At 37.8% G+C, this 19,599-nt stretch overlaps 1 protein-coding gene across 1 annotated transcript in view; it reads right to left on the bottom strand.

Moving 5' to 3' along the window:
* Positions 1-19,599, bottom strand: part of LOC111139477 (zinc finger protein 287) — an 83,807-nt gene that overhangs the window by 58,146 nt on the left and 6,062 nt on the right. The window contains 2 exon segments of the mRNA XM_022491744.1: positions 8,176-8,271; positions 8,979-9,111. Of these exon segments, the coding sequence (XP_022347452.1) occupies positions 8,176-8,271; positions 8,979-9,102 (220 nt within the window). The 5' untranslated portion in view covers positions 9,103-9,111.

Below are 19,599 nucleotides of genomic sequence, written 5' to 3'. Positions count from 1 at the left end.
ATCTCAGGGTTGTAAGTTTGAGCCCCATGTTGGGTGCAGAGATTACTTAAAAATAAAACCTTAAAAAAAAAAAAAGGACAAAGATTTGAATTCAAAGACACCAAAGAGGAGAACCCTAGAACCCAGTTCACTTAAATGTCTAATTTAACTGGGGATGGTTACAGCCTTTACCCTAGCAGCCCACGAAAGCAAACAATTCTCCATGGAAAAAGGTTACACAATCCAGAACCTCAAACTATTTTTACAGGTTCTCATATCAATGCTTGACAATGAAAAATAATAAACATATAAGAAGATAAAAGTCTCATTACAAAAAAGTCAAGAGAGGGGCACCTGGTTGGTGCAGCTGGTGAGTGTCCAACTCCTGGTTTCGGCTTGGAGGATTGTGAGATCAAGCCCTGCACTGGGCTCTTTGCTGAGCCAAAGAGTCTGCTTAAGTTTCTTTCTCTCCCTCCCCACCCCCATTTTCTTTCTCTCTCAAATAAATATTTAAAAAAAAAGAGAGAGAGAAAAAAGAAAAAAGCCAAAAGAAAAAAAAAACAGATAATACAAACAGAAAGGTATCCAGACAGTTGAGGTTTCAGACATAAACTTAAAATAATCATGATTTGTACATTAAGGAAAATAAGACAAGACCCTTTATTTCACCAAATAATTGGAAAGTTTAAAGTAAGAATCAACTGGCAATTCTAGAACTGGAATATAAGAACTCAAAGACTAAAAGCCCAGTAGATATGACACATGAGCATGTTAACAAAATGGAAAATAGGTCAGTAGACAATGTGCATACTGAAGTAGAATGATGAAAAACTTGAAAAAATTATTAAAAAAAACATTATAGAGACATATAGGATAGAGTGAAAAGGTTGATCACAGATGTCCCAGAAGACTAGAAAGGTGAGTGGGACAGAATGAGATGAAATCAAATTCAAAGACATTAACACCAAAGCATTTTCCAAAACAGATTAAAAAAATAGCAAGTCACAGATATTAGAAGCCAAATGGAGGAGAATCCCATGTAGGAGAAATACATAGGAAATATATTATGACACATTAAAATTATATGAATTTCAAATTTCAGTGTCCATAAATAAGATTTTAGTGGACTATAACCACATTCTTTGGTTAACACTTTGTCTTTGGGTGCTTTTGTGCTTTCAACTGCTAAATGGTGTAGTTGCAACAGAGCTATCATGTTCCCCAAATGCCTAAAATATCTACTGTCTTACCTTTTACAGAAAAAGTTTGCCGAGTCCTGAATGAAACAGATGGTTGACTTGTCGACAGGTATAAGACAGAAAAAAATGGAATGATACCTTCACAATGCTGAAAGAATTTAATACAAACCTAAAAGTCTAAACTTACCAAAAATATTATCCAAAAATGAAGATTAAATGAAGATAAAAAGAAAAATGGAGGGAATATGATACTGACAGGTGTGAATAAAATTAAATATTAGAGGGTATTCTTTATTTTTTTATTTTTATTTTTTTTAAATAATTTTTTTTTAAATTTATTTATTTGACAGACAGAGATCACAAGGAGGCAGAGAGGCAGGCAGAGAGAGAGGAGGAAGCAGGCTCCCCGCCGAGCAGAGAGCCCGATGCGGGGCTCGATCCCAGGACCCTGAGATCATGATCCGAGCCGAAGGCAGCGGCCTAACCCACCGAGCCACCCAGGCGCCCCTAGAGGGTATTCTTTAAACAGAAGAAAAACCATCCCAAGCACAAGGTTAGAAATGAAGAAAAATAAAAAGAGAAAGTATAGGCAAAAATACAGGTAAATCTAAATGAATACTGACTGCCTAGAACATAGTCTTATGAGATTTGACATATAAATAGGATTAAAATACATAATTTTTTTAAAGATTTTTTTAAAATTTTATTTATTTGACAGACAGATCACAAGTAGGCAGAGAGGCAGGCAGAGAGAGAGGAGGAAGCAGGCTCCCCGCTGAGCAGAGAGCCCGATGCGGGGCTCGATCCCAGAACCCCGGGATCATGACCTGAGCTGAAGGCAGAGGCCTCAACCCCCTGAGCCACCCAGGCGCCCCTTGAATTAAAATACATAATTTGAACAACATATAAATTAGGTTAAATAAGTTATTCTAAGATGCCTGTGTTGTTTGGTGAGAGAGAAAATTTAATCTAAGAGAGAAAATCTAAGATGAAACAATGATGCATGTCTTAATCTCAAAGTTAACCATCACACAAATAATTCTAGAAATTTATAATTACCAAGGGATTCGAGGAGGAAACAGAAAAATAAAAGTTAGTAAACCTGAAGGCATAAATGGGGAAAAAGAGACTATAGAACAGGAAAGACACTTTCCCAGTCAGTTGACAGATTTAAACACTATATAACTGTATTATGTAAATATAAACTAAATACTCCAAAAGATACGGACACTCCCTCAGGTTATTTAGAGGTAATTTTGTACCATCTGCCTTACAAACAAAATCTGGTTAAAACAAAAATCTAATATGCTACTTATAAGAGAAACAAAATACAAGGATATAGAAAAGATAACAGTGAAAGAATTAAAGTGAGGCACCATATACACAATAACCGAAAGAAAGATGCAATGGTGATGTGAGTATGAGGCAAAATAGACTTTAAGGCAAAAACCATTATGGAGATAGAGAAGACACTTCAGAAGAATAAAAGGTCCAATTTAACTGAAAGAACAGTTGTAACTTTGTATTTGCCTAATAACACAGCCATAAAATACACAAACCCAAAATTAAAGTAACTAAAATAAGAAACAGAGAAATCTACAGTCTTACGAGGAAACATTAAAAATCTCTCTCAGTACCCGACAGAAAAAGCTGACAATTCGTAAGTACATAGATTTTAGCAACATAAACAATTTGATATCGCTGGGGTGCCTGCGTGGCTGAGGCAGCCAAGCCTCTGACTCTCGGTGTCAGCTCAGGTCCTAATGTCAGGGTCGTGAGACTGATTAGGAGCCACACTTGGCGCAGAGTCTGCTTGAGATTCTTCCCACCTTTTCCTCCCTCCGCCCTCTGCTTCTCCCCATTTGCGTGCTCCCTCAAATAAACAAATGAATAAAATTTAAAACAAAAACTTGTATCTAAAACTGCGCTCAATACCTATAGACTACACATTTTCCAAGTGCACACAAACCGTTCTCAAAATTGTCCATGTGGTGAAGAAAATTTTAATATATTTGTAAAGACTGAATTCATACACAGCATCTCTGGCCACAGGAAAAATTAAGGTAGCAAGATTACTAGAAAATCCCCAGATGGTACAACATTAAGAAAAATACTTCTAAATAACTTGAAGGACTAAGACATCACAATGGAAATTATCAAATGCTTTGAATTCAGTAATTATGAAATTGCTACTTTAAAAAAAGGTGTGATGTAGGGGTTTTTGCTTGTTAAATTTTTTTTTGGGGGGTCTTTTATGGGGTGTGATGCAATCTAGGTAGCTTTAAATAAGTTATAAAAAAAGAATGGCTGAAAATCAATGATACAAGTATCCAACTCAGAACTTAGAAAAGATCAGCCAATTAAATGCTAAAAGGTTAAAAACAATAAAGAGAAGAAAGTAATGATAACAGAAGTCAAACATACAAAAAAGATTCTTTAAAAGCCAAATAAGATTGATAAACCCTAGGCAAGACTGAGTAAGATAAAATAGAGAAAACAAAGAAACAAAAAATCAATGTCAGGAATGAAAAGGAAGAAATCACTTCAGATCCATACTGACGTTTAAAAGAGAGGATAGTATGCCAATAAATTTAAATTTTAGATAAAATGGATCCATTGCCAGATAACCATAACATACTAAACTGAAGCAAAAAGAAGTAAGACATATCAATATTCCTATAACTACAGAAGGAATAAAAGCTATAAACACCTTCCATAATAAAAGCATCAGGCCAACATGGCTTCCCTAAAGAAATCAATATAGCTTTTTTTTTTTTTTAAAGATTTTTTATTTATTTATTTGACAGACAAAGATCACAAGCACGCAGAGAGGCAGGCAGAGAGAGGAGGAAGCAGGCTCCCCGAGGAGCAGAGAACCCAATGCGGGGCTCGATCCCAGGACCCTGGGATCATGACCTGAGCTGAAGTCAGAGGCTTTAACCCACTGAGCCACCCAGGTGCCCCGAAATCAATGTATCTTAAAAATATCTATCTTGCCCTCTCTTACAGCTCTTTCTTTTCTCCTCACTATAAGATGATGGTCTTACTTCATATTTTTCTTTCAATTCAGAATCTATTATAATAGAATGCTTTGATCTTCCTATCATGGGTTGACCTATCATCTGCACCTGCCTTCTCCATCCTTCCAAGTGTTACAGCAGAAGAGGTGGCCTCTCTGCCTATCAATGGTAAATCCCTCCTTTTCCTTTCTTGAGTTTATTTCCTTTAACCTTCTCACACACTTTAGTTTTTCGTTCTTCACTGAGTCCCATCTTGGTCTTGCAACATCAATTTCTCCCTCTCCACTACGGCATTATTCTTATTAGCACTCAAATATGCCATAAAAACTCCCATCTCTAATATAAGACAAAAGAGTTTTGTTCTTCATTCCTTACTTTCCTGTAGCTACTGCCCCATTTCTCTTTCCCTCTTCATGGTGGTGAGGGGTATTTTCTCTAAAGAGTCATCTAAAACTATCTAATGTCACTTTTCATTTACTCTTTTAAAAATACATATTTTCTTTTTTTAAATTATTTTTATTTTTTAAAAGATTTTATTTAATTGTCAGAGAGAGGGGGAGAGAGTGCACAAGCAGAGGGAGAAGCAGCAGAGGGAGAAGCAGGCTTCCCTCTGAGCAAGGAGCCCGATGTAGGACTGGATCCCGGAATCCTGGGATCATGACCTGAGCCAAAGGCAGATGCTTAAAAAATAGGTAATATTACCAACACTCAATGTTAATGAAAAGGACTGAAGATGACACAAACAAATGGGAAAGTATTCCGTGCTTATGGACTAGAAGAACCAGTACTGTTAACATGTCCATACTACCCAAAGGAATATACATATTCAATGTAATTCCTATCAAAATACCAACAACATATTTCATAGAATTAGAACACACCATCCCAAAATGTGTATGGAACTAGAGAAGACCCCACATAGCCAAAGCAATCTTAAAAAAAAAAAAACAAGGGCTCCTGGGTGGCTCATTTGGTTAAGCATCCGCCTCTTGATTTTGGCTCAGGTTATGATCACCAACTGCTTTCAAAAAAAAAAAAGGGGGCGGGGGAAGAACAAAGCTGGGGGTTTCAGTCTCAGATTTCCTGATATAATGTGTCAGTAATCAAAACAGTATAATATTGACACAAAAACAGACATAGATCAATGGAACAGGATAGAACAGAGAGTCCAGAAATAAACCCATATTTATATGGTCAATTAACAAAGGATGCAAGAATATACAACGGGGAAAAGACCGTGCCTTCAACAAACAGTGCTGGGAAAACTGGGCAGCTACATGCAAAAGAGTGATACTGGACCACTTTCTTACACCATGCAGAAAAATAAACTCAAAATGGTTTAAACACCTAAGTGTGAGAGCTCAAACCATAAAATTCCTAGAAGAGAACATAGGCAGTGATTTCTTTGACACTGGGCACAGAACATTTTTCTAGATATATCTCCTCAGGCAAGGAAATCAGAGGTAAAATTAAACTATTGGGATCACACAAAACTAAAAAACTTTATGCATAGTGAAGGAAATCACCAACAAAACAAGAAGACAACCTACTGAATGGGAGAAGATAATTGTAAATGATATATCTGATAAGGGCTTAATATCCAAAATAAAGAACTTAACTCAACACCCAAAAAACAAATAATTTAATTGAAAATGGGGAGAAGGGAGGAAAAGACATTTTTCTGAAGAAATACAGAACGGCTGATGGAAACATGGTAAGATGCTCAACATCACTACACATCAGGAAAATGCAAACTAAAACCACAATGAGATATCACCTCACACATGCCAGAAAGGCTGAAATAAAAAAACACACAAATAAGAAATGTTGCTGAGGATGTGAAGAAAAAGGAACCCTTAAAAAAAAAAAAAAAAAAGAAAAGAAAAAAAAATTCATTCACCACTGGTGGGAATGTAAATTGGTGCAGCCACTGTGGGAAACAGTAGGTAGGTTCCTCAAAAACTTTAAAACAATTATCATATGATCCAGTCATTCCACTACTGCGTACGTACCCAAATAAAACAAAAACACTAATTTGAAAAGATATATGTAGCCCTGAGTTTACTGCAGCATTTTTTACAATAGTCAAGCTATGGAAGCCACCCAAGTATCCACTGACAGAAGAATGGATAAAAGAGATGTGGTGTGTACATACAATGGAATATTACTTGGCCATGATAAAGAATGAAATCTTGCCATTTGCAACAACATAGATGGACCTAGAGGGTATTATGCTAAGTGAAATAAGTCAGTCAAAGTTTAATACAGGAAACAAAACAATGAACAATGAAAGAGAGAGATTAAAGAAAACCCCAGACTCTCGAATACAGAGAACAAACTGGTGGTCACCAGAGGGGAGGCAGGTGGGGGATGGGTGAAATAGGTGAAGGAGAGTAAGAGCACATCTATCTTGATGAGCACTGAGTGATGAACAGAATTACTGAATCATTATATTGTACACTTGAAACTCATATAAAACTAATTATACTTGATTTAAAAATCTATAATATTGATACATGAAAAGAATATGTATAACACCTACTGAGTTACCGATGGCATCATGATAAAATTCTCAAGTGAACTAAAATCCATTTCTTGGATTCCATCTCCACTATTAGCTTAACCCAAGTTATAATCTCTGCCTAGACTATCGTAACAACCTCATTACCTGCTTTAATGTCCTCAAGCTCGATTTCCACACACAGAGTCATTTCCTAAAAATCCTTGATTGAAGTCCATCAATGCCTTCACGCTCGCTTTGAATAAAATCCAAATGGTTACCATCACCTACAAAGCTCTGAGTAGGCAGGCGGTTGTCTACCCAGTCTCCTGCTTACTTAGGCTTCAGTCATAACAGCCTCCTTTTCATTTTGAGAACACATTTCATTCCTTTACTTTTTAAAAAAGATTTTATTTATTTGACAGAGAGAGACACAGCAAGAGGGGGAACAAAAGCAGGAGGAGTGGGAGAGGGAAAAGCAGGCTTCTTGCTGAGCAGGGAACCTGACATGGGGCTCGATCCCAGGACCCTGGGATCATGACCTGAGCCGAAGGCAGAGACCCAACGACTGAGCCACCCAGACACCCCTCATTCTTTTCTGTGTCCAGTCCTTTGCCTGGAATGCTTCTCTTTTCCCCTTCCCTTGGCTGGTTGCTTCTGAATCTTCAAGGCAGATGTCGCCCCTCAGAAGCCTTCCTTGACCATTTGGGGAAGGCACCCTCATCCCCATCCCAGTCACTCTTTTATATCCCCCAATTTATCTCATAACTGAAGATTGTTACAACCATTATTTAGCTTTTTTTATTTCTATGCTTGTTAATTTCTCAAAATTTAATCTTCATGATGGCAGGGACCTGGTCCATCTTGACCTCATTGCTCTAGAACTAGTACCTAACCCACTAGGCAGAATACAGATATCCAATAAATATTCATTAAATACATAAATAAATACTGTATTTTGACATTCCACTGGTTCCTTGTTTGTATTCTCAATTAGCAAAGAACCTGGAGGAGAAGAGGAGCGTGCCCCAGAATTGCAGCAGGCTTACAGGGGAAGAAAGTGAAATAATGAGTAAGTAGGTCTGGCTTAAGTGGAACCAGTGGGGACCCTTAGGAAAGCGTTTTCAGGAAAATTAATGAAGGAAGAGATGTCAGAAAATGGTTAAACAAATGAGAAAAATGTAAAGTTAGAGTTAACTTAAGAGACAGAACCGAAAGGGGTGCTTCCTGCATGTCTGAACGAAGGACTAATTACGAAGATCATGTCCTCCAGAAAGTAAAGTAGGATGGGAATCAAAAGTAGAGAGGAGCAGCAACAGGACAGGGAAAAGGAGAGAGCGAGCAAGGGAGGGAGAGACTCCCTTCTTCAGAGATCGTTTTGAGCAAGGATACTGCCCAAATTATTTCAGAGGTTCTGCTCCATCCATAACCTATGAACTTGAAAGAAATCCAGTCCTCCTGGTTCTTATGCACTCACCTGGGTAGGGGGTTCTTGCAATTTCTCTCACTACCACCCATGGTCCTTTTCCAGCCTCCAAATGAGATATCATGTCTGGTTTGGAAACTGCGAGCCCTGTTCAGAGAAAAATGAATACGACTTGACTGTGTCTATGAGTAAGAACTACTGCCAAATTTAGTCTCAGCTCTTAATCTTCAGTGCAGAGTGGTTATTATGCAAAGTTCCAGAGATGCACTGCCCAATGCAGTTGTCAAAGCCACAGGTGGCTATTTAAATTTAAATTAGTTAAAACTATATAAAATTTAAAATTCAGTTATTCCATTGGACTAGCCAGATTTCAAGTTCTCAGCAGCCCCTAGTGGCTAGTGCCTGTCATACTGGACAGCACAGACACAGAACATTCTATTGCACGGTGGTGTTACAGATGATTACAAAGGAGCCCAACACTATGATCCTAGGTTTTCTGGGATTATAGATCACGGGAATAATCTGAGTTTAGAAAGAAAATGAACACATCTGTTCCTTTCTTTCTGGAGGTACTGATAACTCCCATTTATAAAAATGATCAGAAAAAACTTCAGTCTTAAATCTGGGGTGATGTCAACAATCTCCAAGATGCCAATGAAATATGTATTTCTTACTCTACAATGGGTGGGCCACTTAATTAAGAGCAAGGGATAGCATGATCCCAACAATATCCCCCTAATATAAGATTTTAATGCCTAAACTCTAACCCCAGGTCAGTTCAGTACTTTAGAGGCTCTGTATCTTCAGCACACCTGATCAAGTGGGTAGGTACGGGAACCAGAAGTTATTCTTACCTAGGGAGAAAAGATTCCTATAATTCTCTAGTATCACATCCTTGTGTAGTTTCCTTTTCCTTTGTGAAGGGTCCATCAACCTCCACTCTTCTAACGTGAAGTCTATAGCCACATCTTTAAACATCGCGGGATCCTAAAATAAATACACTGTGATCACCCAGGGACTACACAGTGAGACCTGTTGGGCAGAATGATACATGTAAAACTGGAGGAATACTCCAGAAATCAGAATCACCAAATGACCACTGAAGTCAACCAGTTCAACCCTCAGAGGCTGAGGGAATCTTTCCAGCGATAAGAACTTAAAACCACAAGAGGAAGCCCATTTGATTTCCTGAGTTTGATTTGAAGCAGATTTTCTTTTCAGACTACTTAAAATCTGGCTTTCTCTAATTTTGAAATATTGGTCTTACTGTATTATCTGGATCAAACAGCATGGTTTCCTCCTTCCCTAGAAAGTCCTAACATCGGATAACAGCTAGTAGTTTCTACCCAAATCATCCTTTCTCCCTCAAAACTCTGGCTTATCTATACTATCTGCTCTTCCTCAGTCCAAAACTACAGAATATGACTTAATAAAACATACAGTTTATCATTCAGATTGTAGATACAGAATATTGTAAGCTCTGTCTTTGAGCAAGAAAAAATAAGAAATCATGGGCACTCTGGAGAACTTCTTAGGTCAGGATATGAATTATATATGTGCTTGTATAAAAAAATGCGAAAATAAGCCATAAATTTTTTTAGTGGTTACCTGTTAGAAGAAGAAGAAGGGAACAGAGAGAGTGCAGAGGACTGGGATTAGAAGCTAGACTCTTTTGAATATTTCCTGTTTTGTAGACCATGTCAACGTATTATGAAAAAAATTAAAATTGTAAAGTCATCCCTAAAAATTAAAAGGAAAATGAAACCAGTTTGAAGCACAGACATTCATCAACGATGAAATATTTTAAGTGACTTTAAAACAACAATTTTCTGTATAACCGTTGTGAAATATACCCCAAGAAGAAAAAGGACAGCAAAAAGCAAAAACTATTTTTAATAAATAATCATACTATTGGTGGTAGTGATGAAAATGTTATTTTGTAACTGCTGTGTGCATAGTGTCAGCTAAATCAAATTGGTATATTGATGCCACTGAGAACCAGTAAATATGGCATGACAGAAAGAAGATAGAATGTGATATTGGTGAGATGATGCAGTAACTCCATAGATCCAAATTTGAATTGGAAGTATCAGTATAAACTCATGAATTACTTTAGTTTTAAGAAAGAAAATAAAATATATTTCCTGGTTTCATTCATGGAAAAGGTCTAGAAATTAAAAAAATAACTAATAAGGTAACATTATGCAAGCTAGAATGTGGTCTCTAAGTATTACTTATCACTAAAAGGAACAAAGGCCTGGAACATTCTGTGATACCAAAGGCAAGGCAGCTATCAAAGACTACTAAGATCATTATCTAAGACGCAGGAGAAACTTGAAGAGGCTCCCACTACTTAATAATAATGGGATAATTTGAACATCAGTGAGGATAATAAATACAATGGGTTTCAAAAACACACATTTAGGGCGCCTGGGTGGCTCAGTTGGTTGAGCGACTGCCTTCGGCTCAGGTCATGATCCCAGACTTCCAGGATTGAGTCCCGCATCGGGCTCCCAGCTCCTTGGGGAGTCTGCTTCTCCCTTTGACCTTCTCCTCTCTCCTGCTCTCTCTCACTCATTCTCTCTCACATAAATAAATAAAATCTTTAATAAAAACAAAACAACAACAAAAAACACACATTTAAATTCATGATTCCATATACTACTATAAAAATACTCAATATTTTTGGACGATGCCTGGAAACTGATAAATAAATAGAAAGAGTTAACCTTTTGTCCTCCTCCTATGGAAAATATATATAGCTTGCATAGTAATCAACTGTGATCACACAGTTGGTGAGGAGAGATTTCTCTTTATGGAAGGATTCCAGCTAATACATGAAAAGGAACAAAGAAAATTAGAACATCATCATTTTGCCCATAACCTCTAATGAATTAAAAGGTCATCAGTGACTGCTAATATACCAAAGAGGCCTCAACTAGGCATTATGTGCCTTCTGGGGGTATACACCAGATATGTGCCAAAAACATTTTGAAAAGAATCAAATCAGAATCTGATTAAGCCCACAGATCCAACTAACAATATACTGGAAATATAGGCTACAGAGAAATGTCTTAAATAACCCTTATTTAACAATCAATAAAATCCATGTTGTATGAAATTCTAAATCAACAGAAGTGTACTGTCCAATAGAAGTGTATTGCAAGTCACATATGTAACAAGGTTTTCTAGCAGACCCATTAAAAATAAAAGGAAACAGGGGCACCTGGGTGGCTCAGCGGGTTAAGCCTCTGCCTTCGGCTCAGGTCATGATCTCAGGGTCCTGGGATCGAGGCCCACATCGGGCTCTCTGCTCGGCAGGGAGCCTACTTCTCCCTCTCTCTCTCTCTCTGCCTGCCTCTCTGCCTTCTTGTGATCTCTGTCTCTCTGTCAGATAGATAAATAAAATCTTAAAAAAAAATTGTTAAAAAAAATAAAAGGAAACATGAAAATTTTAATATTATTCAGCCTAATATATACGCAATATTATCATCTCAACATGCAATCAGTGTAAAAATTATTAATGAACACTATATTTTGTACTAAGACTTTGAAATATGACTCACATTTTATTTTTATTTTTTTAAGTTTTTTTTTTATTCGACAGAGAGATCACAAGTAGGCAGAGAGGCAAGCAGAGAGAGAGGGGGAAGCAGGCTCCCCACTGTGCAGAGAGCCCGTTGTGGGGCTCGATCCCAGGACCCTGAGATCATGACCTGAGCAGAAGGCAGATACTTAACCCACTGAGCCACCCACGTGCCCCATGACACGCCTTTTAAGTTTACAGGGCATCCCAATTTGGACTAGGTACATTTCAGGTGCTCAAAAGCCATATGTGGCTAGTGGCTACTCTACTGGGCAACAGTACAAATAAATACAAATAACAGTACAAAGAAAGTACAAATAACGTGGGTTTCTTCAACAAATTACTACAAGGAGAAAAAAAGAGGGAAGTGGGAAATTCTAGCCTGAAAGTGACCTAGGAGACAATATTAACCAATCATAACATATGAATCAACCAGGGAAACAAATACCAAGTCAACATTTGATAATATTAAGGCTTTTTGCTGATTTTTAGCTGAAACCATGGTAGTATACTTAACATGTTATAGATATATGACAAGGTATTTATCAATGAAATTATATAACGTATATGCTTGAAAATAATTAATGAGAGAGGATAAGATTACAAATGAAATATGATTATCCTGGGGCTGATCATTGTTGAACACAGGCATTAGGTACAAAGGGATTCATGAAACCACTCTCTCTTCTTTTGTATACATACAGTGCATAATATTTGTCAGGTACTGATCTAAGGCCTTGTTATGTAATGACTGAATCCTCCCATTAAGGAAGGTGCTAATAAGAAAAGTGAGGCATGAAAAGTTTCCATGTATTGTCCAAGTTCTCATAAAGGTAAAGTCTAGATGCAAATTCAGGCAGTTTGACTCCAGAATTCAAACTCATAATCACTAACTCTATGATCTAATAAACTATAGATCCTGATTAGCTGATTAGCCAAAAGTCTCAAGTTAGATTTTATTTGCCTATGATTTGCTCTACATCAGAAGAAACAGATTTCCTCTGGGGTGTTTTCCTCCCGTATAGATCTGTATACTTGTCAACTGTTTAACCCCTTTATTTATTTGTACCTGAAAGTTCATGAAACAAACTTTTCATTCTGCTAATAATAAACTATAGCTAATATGGGAGAGAATGACAGTACATAAACACTACTGTTAAACACTTCACATGTCACTCAAAGTGTAATGAACTGACTGGGTTTTATTTTCTTTCCCACCAAGAGCTAAGCCCCAAATTAAGAAGGCCCTCAGCTCTCACCTTTGGCTTACCTTGAGGTTCTGTGAAAGCAAGAGTTGTAAACTCCTACTTAAGACTAGGAAGAGAAGGTATGCCCAGCACATACAAAAATCTTTTGACAGGGGCGCCTGGGTGGCTCAGTGGGTTAAGCCTCTGCCTTCACCTCAGATCATGATCTCAGGGTCCTGGGATCTCTGCTCAGCAGGGAGCCTGCTTCCCCCCCACCCCCACTCTCTGCCTGCCTCTCTGCCTACTTGTTTTCTCTGTCAAATAAATAAATAAAATCTTTAAAAAAAAATCTTTTCACAAATGCTAGAAGACTTGCTGGTTTAAGATGTTTAAGGAAATCTGTGTCCAGTCATTAATTACTATGTCGATCAAGCAGATATTTCAAAGACTGCACATGACAAAGAATACAGACTTTACTGAGTTAGTCCAGAAAAGTCACCAAAAAAAAAAACCAAAAACAAAAAAACAACCCAGCACAGCAGCAGCAGCAACAACAAACCCTGGGAACTGCAGAATCTGATTTTTAGAGTTGCTGCATCATTTTATTTAAAATATGTGTTTTGAAGAAGAGTTGTAAGATACACAAAGAAACAAGAAAGCATGGGCCATGGTTAAAGAAAAGTCAATGGAACATGTCCTTAAGGAAGCAAAGAAGTTGTACTTACCAAATGAAGACATTAAATGAATATTAAAAGTATATTCAAAGATCTAAAAAGCTCATCTAAAGAATTAAAGGAAATTATGAAAATGGCATCTCACGAAATAGAAATTCTGTAGTTGAAAAATATAGTACCTGAAATAAAAATTTCACTAGAGAGTTTCCCTGAAAGGAAGGAGCAAATTGAGCAGCAGTAGAGTGTGAATGTTTGCGTCTCCTTCTCCGTCCCCACTTTCATGTGTCAAAATCATAATGCCCAGTGGATGACATTAGGAAGTCTGGCCTTTGGGAGATACTTAAGTCATGAAGGTGAAACCCTCATGAATGGAAGTGATGCCTTAGTAAAGTAGCTCCAGACAGATCCCTAGCTCCTTCTGCCACGTGAGAAGACAGTGAGAAGTCTGTGACCCAGAAGACAGCCTTCATCTGAACATGCTGCCACACTGATATCAGACATCCAGCCTATAAGCCACCCAGTCTTTTGTCTGTGAAGCCCAAACAGACTAAAATAAGCAGGCAAAGAAAAGAGAGAGAGAGAGAGAATTGGTAACTTGAAGAAAGATAAAATGACATTATTTAGACTGAAAACAGAGCAAAAAAGAATGAAAAAAGTGAACAGAACTTCAGAGACTTGTGGAACAATGAGCATACCAATGTATGCATGATGGGAGTCCCTGAAGGAGAGGGGGAAAAGAGGCAGAAAAAATATTCAAATAAATAATGGTTGGGGCACCCGGATGGCTCAGTCGGTTGAGCATCTGCCTTCTGCTCAGATTGTGATCCCAGGGTCCTGGGACAGAGCCCTGCGTTGGGCTTCCTGCTCAGTGGGGAGCCTGCTTCTCCCTCTCCCTCTGCCCCCTCTCATACTCTCTCTCTTGTGGTAAAAAAAAAAATTCCCCAAATTTGGTGAACATTAATCTGCACATACAAGAAGCTCAAAGAACACTAAGTAGGATAAAATCAGAGACCCAAGCCTACATATGTCATAGTCAAACTGATGAAAAGACAGAGAATCTTTTTTTTTTTTTTTAAGATTTTATTTATTTATTTGACAGACAGAGATCAGAAGTAGAAAAGGAGGCAGGCAGGGAGAGAGGGGGAAGCAGGCTCTCCATGGAGCAGAGAGCCGGACATGGGGCTCGATCCCAGGACCCTGGGACCATGACCCGAGCTAAAGGCAGAGGCTTTAACCCACTGAGCCACCCAGGCACCCCAAGACAGAGAATCTTGAAAGAAGCAAAACAGAAGGGACTCCTTTTGTGTAAGGGATTTTCAGTAAAGATGTCAGTTGATTTCTAACCAGAAATCAGTGAAAGTAGAAGGCTGTGTTACAATATTCAGAATGCTGGAAGAAAAAAAGTCAACAAAGAATTCTACAGGCAGGAAAATTATCCTTCAAAAAAGATAAATATGGGGCGCCTGGGTGGCTCAGTGGGTTAAAGCCTCTGCCTTGGGCTCAGGTCATGGTCCTGGGGTCCTGGGATCGAGCCCCACATTGGGCGCTCTGCTCAGTGGGGAGCCTGCTTCCCCCTCTCTTTCTGCCTGCCTCTCTACCTGCTTGTGATCTCTGTCTGTCAAATAAATAAATAAACTCTTAAAAAAAAAAAAAAGAAAAGATAAATACAAAATGAGAGAATTCACTGCTAACACATCTGGCCTGCACTAAATTAATTTCAAGTAAAATGAAAGGACACTAGACAGTAACATAAGTCCACATAAAGAAATAATAAACACCAGTAAACATAACTATACAGATAACAATATAAACATATTTTCATTTGTAACGTTTTCCTTTCTTATTTTCTGTTATTTTTTATCCTTTAAGGATTTATTTATTTGTGAGGCGCCTGGGTGGCTCAGTGGGTTAAAGCCTCTGCCTTCAGCTCGGGTCATGATCTTGGGGTCCTGGGATCAGGCCCCACATGCTCGGTGGGGAGCCTGCTTCCCCCTCTTTCTCTGCCTGCCTCTCTGCCTACTTTTGATCTCTCTCTCAAATAAATAAAATCTTTTAAAAAAGAAGATTTATTTATTTGAGAGACAGCACGGGTGTGGGGTGGGAAGGGCAGAGGGAGAAATTCTATCTTGAGCAGACTCCCCACTGAGCACATGATTTCACGACCCTGAGATCATGACTTATGTCAAAATCAAGCATTGGGTGCTTACCAACTGAGCCACCCAGGTACCCCCTTTTAAATTTAATTTAATTTAATTTAATTTTTTAAAGATTTTGTTTATTTATTTGAGAGACAATGAGAGAGCATGAGAGGGGGCCTGGTCGGAGGGAGAAGCAGACTCCCCACTAAGCAGGGAGCCCAATTAGGGACTCAATCTTGGGACTCCAGGATAATGACCTGAGTTGGAGGTAGTTGTTTAACTAACTGAACCACCCAGGCATCCCTTTAATCTAATTTTAAAAGACAACTGCATAAAACAAAAATCAAAACATTGTGCTGATGGGCTCATAATATATAAAAGGTATAATCTGTTTTTGATTTTTTTTTTTAAGATTTTATTTGACAGAGAGAGATCACAAGTAGGCAGAGAGGCAGGCAGAGAGAGAGAGGGGAGGAAGCAGGCTCCCCCCGGAGCAGAAAGCCCTATGCGGGGCTCAATCCCAGGACCCTGGGATCATGAACCGAGCTGAAGGCAGAGGCCTTAACCCACTGAGCCACCCAGGCGCCCCTGTTTTTGATTTTTTAAAAGATTTATTTGTTTATTTCAGAGAGAGACTGCACTTGGTGAGGAGGGGCAGAGGGAGAGGGAGAGAAACTCAAGTGGACTTCGTGCTGAGTATGGAGCTTGACACGGGGCTCAATCACCCGACCCTGAGATTGCTACCTGAGCCAAAACCAAAAGTAGGATGCTTAACTGACCATACCACTCAGGCACTCTGATTTTTTTTTTTTTTTTAAAGATTCTGTATTTAAGTAATCTCTATACCCAACATGGGGCTCAAACTCTCAACCCCGAGATCAAGAGTCACATGCTCTACACCAACTGAGCCAGACAGGTGTCCCTAAAAGGTATAATTTGTATGACAATAAGAATACACAGGAGAGTGAGGGAATGGAGCTATCTAAATTAGGGCAAAGATTTACATACTATTAAGGTTAAATTGGCATTAATCTGAAATACATCATTTTATGTCCGGATGTTAATTATAATCCCCAGGGAAAGAACTAGATAAAAATTCAAAAAGGTATTAAAAAAGAAATAAGGGAATCAAATGGGATACTAGAAAATACCTAACACAAAACAAAGCAGTAAAGGAGAAACAAACAAAACAAAGCTGTAAGACATAAAGAAGACAAATAGCAAAAAGAAGGACATAAATTCGACCTTATCAGTCATTAAATTAAAAGTAATAAACTGAACACTCCAATCAAAAGGCAGAGATGGGCAGAAGGGAGTTTTCTTAAAATGATACAAATATATGATGTCTACAAAAGACACACTTTATTTCTTTTTAAGATTTTAATTATTTATTGAAAGAGAGAACATAAGCAGGAGTAGGAGCAGACGGCAAAGCCGACTTTCCACTGAGCAGGGAGCCCAAGGTAGGGCTCATGACCTGCGCTGAAGGCAGACACTTAACTGAGCCCCCAAGAGCCCCAGAGGACACAATTTAAATTCAAAAACCCAAATAGATTGAATGTAAAAGGACAGAAAAAACATACTGTGTAAACAGTACACAAAAGAGTGCTAGAGTAGCAATTTAGTGTCAGATAAAATAAATAAAAAATGTTCTTAGAGGGGTGCCTGTGTGGCTCAGTGGGTTGGGCCTCTGCCTTTGGCTCAGGTCATGGTCTCAGGGTCCTGGGATAGAGCCCCACATCCTGCTCTCTGCTCAGCAGGGAGCCTACTTTCCCCCATCCCACCTGCCTCTCTGCCTACTTGTGACCTCTCTCTCTCTGTCAAATAAATAAATAAAATCTTTAAAAAAATTGTTATTAGAAGCAAAGAAAGGTATTTTGTAATGATAAACTGGTTAATTTATTAGTAAGACATAAAAAATTTAAACATATATTCCCTTAAAGGAATCTCAAAAAACAAGAAACAAAATTCATTGAAGAAACAAAGACATTATCCAACAATAGACTTCAATGCCCCATTTTCAATAACAGTTCAACAAGGCAGAAGATCAACAAGGAAACAGATGACTTGAACAGACATCTGTAGAACACGGAGGCATCCAATTATAGCAGAACATACATTCTTCTCAAGTGTATATGGAATATTCTCCAAGACTGACCATATGTTACGACACAAAGCAACTTTCAAACTTTTAAAAGACTGAAATCATACAAAGTATCACTTCTGATTACAATGAAATGAATTTATAAATCAACAAGAAAAAAACTAGAAAATTCAAAAACATGTAAGAATTTAATAACTCTTTTTTTTAATTAAATTTTATTTTTTATAAACATATAATATATTTTTATCCCCAGGGGTACAGGTCTGTGAATCACCAGGTTTACACACTTCACAGCACTCACGATAGCACATACCCTCCCCAATGTCCATAAGAATTTAATAACTCTTAAAAAACTAATGAGTCAAAGAAGAAATCACAAGGGAATTTAGAAAATACTTTGAGAAAAATGAAAATGAATTACTTTCTATCAAAACTTGTGGGAGACAGTGAAAGAAGTGTGTAGTTGGAAATGTATAGCTGTGAATGCCTACATTAAAAAAAGAAAGATATCAAATGAATACTCTAAACTCATACCTTATGGACCTAGGTACTATGCAGACCTGTACTCTGAGAACAATAAAATGCTGATGAAAGAAACTGAAGACAACACAAAGAAATGGAAAGATATTCCATTGTTCATGGATTGTAAGAACAAACATTGTTAAAATGTCTATACTACCCAAAGCAATGTACAGATTAAATGCAACCCCTATCAAAATACCAACAGCATTTTTATTTTTATTTATTTATTTATTTATTTATTTATTTTTTAAAAGATTTTATTTATTTACTTGACAGAGAGAGATCACAAGCAGGCAGAGAGGCAGGCAGAGAGAGAGGAGGAAGCAGGCTCCCTGCTGAGCAGAGAGCCTGATGCAGGGCTCCATCCCAGGACTCTGAGATCATGACCTGAGCTGAAGGCAGTGGCTTAACCCACTGAGCCACCCAGGCGCCCCAGAAACCAACAGCATTTATAACAGAACTAGAACAAACAATTCTAAAATTTGTATGGAACCACAAAAAACCCCAAATAGTCAAAGAAATCTTGAAAAAGAAAAGTGAAACAAGGTATCACAATTCAGACTTCAAGTTATGTTACAAATCTGTAGTAACCAAAACAGTATAGGAGTGGAACAAATAGTCACACAGATCAATGGAACAGAATAGAAAACCTAGCTGTAAAACCATAATTACATAGCCAACTAATCTTCGACAAAAGAAGAAAGAATATACAGTGGAAAAAAGACAGTGTCCTCAGCAAAGAGGGTTGGGAAAACTGGACAGCTACCTGCAAATGAATGAAACTGGATGACTTTCTCACAGCATACAGAAAAAATAAACTCAAAATGTATTAAAGGCCTAAATGTGAGACCTGAAACCGTAAAAATCCTAGAAGACCACACAGGTGGTCATTTCTCTGACATCAGCCATAGCAAAATTTTTTTAAGATATGTCTCCTGAGGCAAGGGAAAGAAAAGCAAAAATAAACTACTGGGACTACATCAAAACAAAAAGCTTCTGCACAGAGAAGGAAAGAACTAACAATCCAAAAACAACGTATTGGATGGGAGAAGATATTTGCAAATAACATATCTGATAAAGCACTAGTATTCAAAATATATAAAGAACTGATACAACTCAACAAAAACACAAATAATCCAATTAAAAAATGGACAAGAAGACATTTCTCTAAAGAAGATATTTGGCCAACAGACACATGAAAAGATGCTCAACATCACTCATCATTAGGGAAATGCAAATCAAAACTACAATGAGATACCACCTC

The sequence above is a fragment of the Enhydra lutris genome, unplaced genomic scaffold, assembly GCF_002288905.1.
Source record: "Enhydra lutris kenyoni isolate GAN:26980312 unplaced genomic scaffold, ASM228890v2 scaffoldscaffold109, whole genome shotgun sequence".
Lineage (NCBI taxonomy): Eukaryota > Metazoa > Chordata > Mammalia > Carnivora > Mustelidae > Enhydra > Enhydra lutris.
Note: the sequence above shows the minus strand (reverse complement) of the source record. Positions and strands in the feature narration are given on the sequence as shown.